Here is a 7,205-nt window from a genome sequence, read left to right as displayed (position 1 = left end):
TTTAGTATAAAAGCAATTTCATCGAAATCTTAATTTAAAGAATATAAAAAAAAAACTATATAAGAAAAACTCTAGAAAACAATTTTTAAACTATTTTACTGACAAACAAAAATGTTATCATTTAAAAATTTAAAAATTCTAGTTTATATAAGAAAAACAGAAAACATTATTTTACGTTAATAACTTAGATAAGTTTCAAATCTACAATAATCAAACATTATCTTTTTTTTTTTTTTAAATCAAATTATTAAAAGATAAATGATTAGCGTTTAAGCCATTTTTTTATGAAAAAATTGTACAATTACGGCAAGTATAATATATTTTTGTATACATTGTCCCATGATTATGATAAGGATTTATGTTTAACGTGGAAATAAAAAAAAAAATTTAATTAGTAAAAATCTGTTCAATGGTACATCTATTATCTTAAAAATTAATAACTGTTATTATAAATTAATATATTGGTTTTAAAATATTTTACGAGTACTAAAGCAAATATTTAACCATTTCTACTTTCTAGTCCAATTATACAGCACATTAAATCAATAAAATACTAGCAAACGCCAAATTCCATGCATTAAATGTAGTTAGTTTAAGATGTTTAAAGTCAAAATTATATCGTTAAATGTCAGATATTTTGAGACGAGTCAATAGTTTCAATGTAATAAATTATAATAAACGAAATGTAAAATTAAAAGAAATTATTGAAAGATACATGAACCCAAAAAAAATTTCATTGGTAATGCAGTAAGTTTGTTTATTTTAGTACAAGTTACAAATCTTTTTAAACCTAACGTATTATCTAACATAAAAAAAAGTTAACTGTCTTGCAAACTGCACTACAACTACAGCTATATAAGTATAATAATAAATTCATACCGATGATCCAGATAACATTGAAGTTTATCGCGGAACCAATCGACAATTGAAGCATATTGTTTAGTAACAAAAAAGTAGAAGTCATATCCGTTAAATTACGTAATTGTAGGGTTTTTCCGTATTTAAATGGCCTTAAAATTTGATATGCATTTTAAACTACAGTATTCATGTCTATAAAATACATATGACTATATAATGAGATTTTTATTTAGTCTAAATGGTCAGCTCTTTCTAATTAGGTACTGTCTCCGTTTGTTTTCGGAAGAAATTTGAGTTCGTCTAAGCAATCTATTGAAATTGAAAATAACCCGTTTCCATCGATTAAATTTTCTGCCAAATCATAAACTGCCGGATTCTCTTTTTCACCAAAATCATACATTTTAATTTTCCATTGTATTGAAATAAAAATAAAATTAATTATTGAACGCTACATAAACCTAATCAACTAATCAAATGGTGATAAAACATTTTATTCTACTACATTTTTACCAAGCACAACATAATCACGAAACGTACATCATCCATTCATTCGGCTCCACCATTTGCAATTTTCAAAAATGTTCTACACCGATATTTAGTATGTAATTAATATACATTTATAAGACAATTTGCATTAATTTCACAAACTTTATGTTACTGTTATTGTAACAAAACAGTGAATAGAGTAGGAGTGATATGATATAATTATATATCTCTAGGTTTCAGTATAATACTTCATTTGTAGAACCATTTTCGTTTTACAAAATATACCAGTAAAATTTACTTGCATGGGATTATAAAAAACAATAAATTAATAAATGAGAAAAAAGTAACTAGAACGAAACTTTAATCTCTATATTGAATCAATCAACAGAAAAAATAAGTGTAAAAAATATACAATCAAATTTTTTTTATAAATACATTTTTACTATAATTATGAAAATTTATATTTTTGTAGTTAAAAACTAATATAATATCATCCTTTTTTAGCTCGTACATCTCAAAAAATTAAATAGTCTATAAATAAAATGTAAACATTATTTTTATACATCTAATATAATTAATAAATACATATCTATTATTTTTTTATAATTATAACCTATAAGAAGGGCTAGGATTTTACTGATCTAAAAAACTTTAAAAAATTTAGCTATAATCTAAAAAATGATTCAATAAGAAAAAATTACCTTAAAAAATGCGCGAAAAAAATAATTATATTAATAAATTAATAAATTAATAAATAATAATTTATATTTATAAGTATATAAATAAATTCATCTTCTGGTATAATGTCCAGCGTCATTTGTTCTGAAATTAATATATTTTGAAATAAAACAATATTGTAAAACTAAAATTTAAATTTAAACTTAACTTAAATTTAATAATAAATTGATGAAAATAATACGTAATTGAACATTATTATTGGCTATTGCTCGGTTAGTCCAATGAGTATATTTTATATTTTACAAACGATTGGTATTTTTAAATATTAAATATTTTTAGAAAATATGTTTACGATTTTCTTTAAATGTTGTATCTTAATATGTTTGTACAATAATTTATTACGACCAATTAAAAAATCTATTTAAAAATGTATAAAAATATTATCCAGATTTTAATAAAGTATAAAAAATGCTAAAAAAATATGACCTCGAATTAAAAAAGTACAAAAAATGCAAAATAAAAACTATATATTTAAACTCATAGATAACCATATCACATTTTGTGCTTGAAAAGCTATACCCTGTAAATCCTAAAAAAAAAAATGCAAAATTTTATATTATTCTAGCTTTACTTATAAATAATAACATGTGATGCGTAAATATTAATTAACAATATTATTACTATATCAATAACAATAATTGTTAACAATTGTAACTACAACTAACAAGAAATACTTAAGGCATATTTTTCTTAGACATAACAATAAAATTGGAGTATTCTATAAAAAACCAACATATTTTGAATATTACGTAAATAATGAGGAAAATGCACAACTTATGTAACCAGAACAATCTGTAAACAATAAATAACATTATACGACGCATATCAAAATTGAACATTCACAATTTAAAATCTAATTTACTTTCGATATTTTGATAATGCACTTGTCAAATTACTTAAGTCTTCATGTAAAATGTGTTTTCTAATCCCGTAAAAATTATATTTCATATAAGATTTCCAATCGAATTCTTCAAAACTGAACCAAAATGTTTCTCGATCCTCTTGACTTAGTAATGACCATAACTCTCGAGTATTGCTGTTGTCGAATTTCCATTCATTCGTAGTAAACAATTTGAGCAAATCATTTGCATATTCTATTTTTTTATACATTTTCAGCATCCTGAATCAATACATAAATTCATGATTAACATTTTCGATAATCTGACATAGTTTCGATATTGTAAAATACAAACGATGTAAACAATTTAAATACCTAATTTAGTATGTAATAAAATTGACCTGAATATAATCGTTAGATATCTTCATTTAAAATGAGTGAACAATTAAAAATCACAACAGTATTAGAGACACGGAAAAGAAAATCTTAACCCGATTTTATTTTATGTTTATTTAATAAAAATCCTTATACTATTGAATGTACTATTAGATATACTACTTACTTTGGATTTTTGCCACGAATAATTAATGAAAAATCTATAATCGCACCAGGTATCCAATGTAAAATAAATCTCAAAATATTAATGAGCCATCGATTAGTAGAAAATATACAAAATATGTACCACATTGATTTCAGCGGAGGCGCCTGGTGGTATGTTTCAGACGTATACTGTAAGATCTCGTTCATACATATTGGGCTTTCAACACTAGATACATAATTGTATATTTTTGGTTCTTTGTTTTTTTCGAAATTATATTGATGTCTACCAAAATAATTAACAAAATACAAATGGTTAGATCATAAATATGTAATAAATTATAGGTACCTGTTTGCTGTACTCCACATTACACTAATAAGTGCATTTACGGTGTAATCGACTGGAACAATATCGGTTATTTTATCTCTGGATAATTGAATTGTTCTTAAAACACCAACAATCAGGGGAGTAACTATGCCAAATAGTCCATTAATATTATCCAACCATCCTGGTTCTGGTTCAGATTGTGTGCACCCTACTACAATATTGTTATCGTTTAATATTTTTGATTAGATATTTTCAACCAAACATATAAATAATAATCATGTGAGACAAACTAAACTATGTTTTTGGATTTAAAAAAATTATATATTACACATGATGAACCAAAAAATCTTTTTTTAGCTTATGTTTTCATATTATATCATATTTGCAGAGCTCAAATTCTTACTAATTGATGGACGAAATATTGAAATCGGTAATTGATTTTTATTTTTTAAAATTACATTTTCTGTAAGTGCTTTCGTGAAAGTGTATGTGTTAGGCCAATCAACTGAAAAGCTGTTTTTTCACAATATATGATAATTAAAAATTTAAAAAAATGTTGATAGAAAAAAAAACTAAAAAAATATATTATATACTTACAGCTGTGTGTTTTCATCTTTTTTAATTAAATCTTTTAATTCTTCAGCCGATGTTGAAACGGGATAGAATTTTTCTTCAATTTCACTTCTCGGACAGTGTGAATAAGCGGTTGATACATGCACAAAACCCTGAGATTATAATAAATTATCAATCATCTGATTGAAAAACTGTCACAAATAATTATGTTATTTTGTGATTATTCTTATTATACCGCAGTAAAAACAAAATTCCATACATTTTTTATGGAACTTGTTTTTTTTTTTTTTACATTTTCTAATACAACTTTTATAATTTTAATATTTTTTATAGTTTCCCTAATTTTTATCTTAATTTTAAATAGATCGAATTTATTGTTTCTCAAATTTCTCCAAAAGAAAATATTATAAAATGAATTTCAAATATTAAATAATCACTCTGAATACTTGTATAATATTAAAACACATACTTTATTTATTTATTATTTAAATTTAAAAAACAAAACAAAATCTTAATCGTATACCTAAAAATAATTAATTAATTATATATTTCTATTACCTTAAGATTAATCATTTTTGTTGCTAGTTCTAATAGATTTTCTGTTCCTTGAATATTTATTTTCGTCGCCTTTTGAATAGTTTCATTGAACTTGATTGTAGCAGCACAATGAAAAACAAAATTCACATTTTTTATCATCCAATCACGATCGTTTGTTGAAAACCCTAACGAGGGTTCTTCCAAATTCCCATCAATTATTTTTATCTTAGTCACGAAGTCGGGCTTTTCTTTTCGAAGACGGTCAAATATCTTAAAACGCACAATATTAATTATTAAGTATAACATAATAAAAATACAATTATTGTATTTAATCCTACTAGATTAAAGTGTAAAACCTAACATATAATAATGTAAATTTCTAAAATTTATGTGTTTCCTTTTTGACCCAATTTCTCCCTTCTATTAATATATAACATATATTATCTCATTTAAAGCCCAATACTCGAGTAATGCAGTAAACAAATATTGTATTCGAAACAGTTTAATCAAATGTGGCCCAATTGTTGACCATTCTGTAAAACTGTCCCTTAATTCTACTAACAAATGGTTCATGTTGAAGAAATTTTTAGCAACTTTTTTAAATTTTTAAAATAATAATGATAAATAAAAATTGCCGAAATACTAATAATTAATAAGTAATGTTTATTTAATTAATGTATCGAAACAGTGTATTTATATATATTTATTCAATTTTTAAATATAAAAATAAACTTACAGTTTGTTTATAGATATCCATAGCTCTTGAACTGGCAGTTAATCCTTTTTTTTTTCTAATAAGAACCGCAATAGTTTTCACATCACAAGATCTTATCAATTTTTCTGTGAGTATTTTTCCTAGAAATCCCGAACTACCAGTGATTAAAACCACTCCGTCCCTAAACATATTGGTTATATTTGTTACCATCTTTTTTTTTTAATTAAGTTAAATTTAACAAAAATAGATATACTGCAGCCCCTTTAAGATTAAATGAGTTTTAAGCTAATTCGCATAGCAACATATTTTCATGCTAGCGATTATTGCTGACCATCTAGTTTTTATTTCACAATTTCACAATATAAATTTATAAATTTTTTTAATTATGACACCTAAAAATGCCTACGCATGATTTAGAGTTTATCAAAAGTTTATACGGGAATTCACTTAGGTTGAATTTAGAATCTGCATGATTAATGATGTGATGGCGAAGAAATCACGAGAATAAAGATTAGATTAAATAAAAAATAAAATTTTCAAGGAATAGATAAGAAGTTTTTTTTAACTATTCTGCAATGAAAGTTTAAATCTTAATAAACGTGATATATTTCAATAATATTGAGTATATTTTACTCAAAGATAAACATAAAAATAATTATCATTTATTAAATGACTAATGTTAGTCAATATTTCATTCCAATCATAATAAAATCACGCAACATGTTTATAAACTATACTCTACTCATTTAAACTCTAAATGGTAAGACGCAACTAATAAATTATTCATCCATGACATCCTAATGAACTCAGGTCACTAATCACTATATAATGGATGTTTTAAATTTAAATTTAAAATAGTAGACTTTTTGTAAGACAATATTATTATTAAGGATATTTGGATTTATATTTCAATTGATAAAATAGTAAGTGAAATTTGAGCTTAAAACGCTGATAAAAGAAAATCGTGTCTATATTAAACTATTATTAATATAAATATTTAAAATATTTTGATATTTTTACAAGAACGACTAATTTTAGATATTGGTATATATTCTCAATTTTTTGAACTAGCCTAATAATTTTTATCAATCATTTTAAAAAAAATTGTCTAAATATTTTAAAAATATCTTGAATATAAAAAATGATGATTTAAATTTTAGTGAAATGTTACTAATTTACCCAATTAATAATATTAATAACAAAAATTGATCAAGGATAAATCGTTATTATACGTTTGAGTATCTAATTAAAAAAAAAAAATGTATTCGTAAGGTAATCACATAACTGTCTCTTGTAAGGAAATCTTTAAAACTGTTATAAAAATCAGCTAACATTTGTGTAATTAAATCACCTATACAAAACGCCGAATAATTTTAAATATAGATATTGATAAAATTATAATCAACATAAAATTAGTAAAATACAAAATGTATTGAATTTAAAGTCAATGTAAGACATTTTAATTAAATAACAATTTAACTAGGATTCCAATTATTATAATTTAAGTAAGCAGACAAATCGCAAAAATAGTTTTGATTAACAAAAGTAAATAAAACTAAATAAAATTATGATGATCATGCAGTTTATCATTTAAA

At 23.3% G+C, this 7,205-nt stretch overlaps 1 protein-coding gene across 1 annotated transcript; it reads right to left on the bottom strand.

Annotated features, from left to right (window-relative positions):
• Nucleotides 1–2,756: 2,756 nt before the first annotated feature.
• LOC112603316 (fatty acyl-CoA reductase wat-like) lies at nt 2,757–5,886 on the bottom strand. The gene is made up of 8 exons (XM_025351836.1): nt 5,632–5,886; nt 4,917–5,165; nt 4,383–4,510; nt 4,189–4,298; nt 3,807–3,996; nt 3,483–3,743; nt 2,945–3,202; nt 2,757–2,874 (listed from the first exon to the last, which is right to left on the bottom strand). The coding sequence occupies exons 1-8, from the start codon at nt 5,818–5,820 to the stop codon at nt 2,757–2,759; spliced, it is 1,503 nt and encodes a 500-aa protein (XP_025207621.1). The 5' UTR covers nt 5,821–5,886.
• Between the last annotated feature and the right edge of the window lie 1,319 nt (nt 5,887–7,205).

The sequence above is a fragment of the Melanaphis sacchari genome, unplaced genomic scaffold, assembly GCF_002803265.2.
Source record: "Melanaphis sacchari strain LSU unplaced genomic scaffold, SCAv2.0 Contig105_pilon_pilon, whole genome shotgun sequence".
Taxonomy (NCBI): domain Eukaryota; kingdom Metazoa; phylum Arthropoda; class Insecta; order Hemiptera; family Aphididae; genus Melanaphis; species Melanaphis sacchari.
This window is presented reverse-complemented; position numbering and strand designations above follow the sequence as displayed.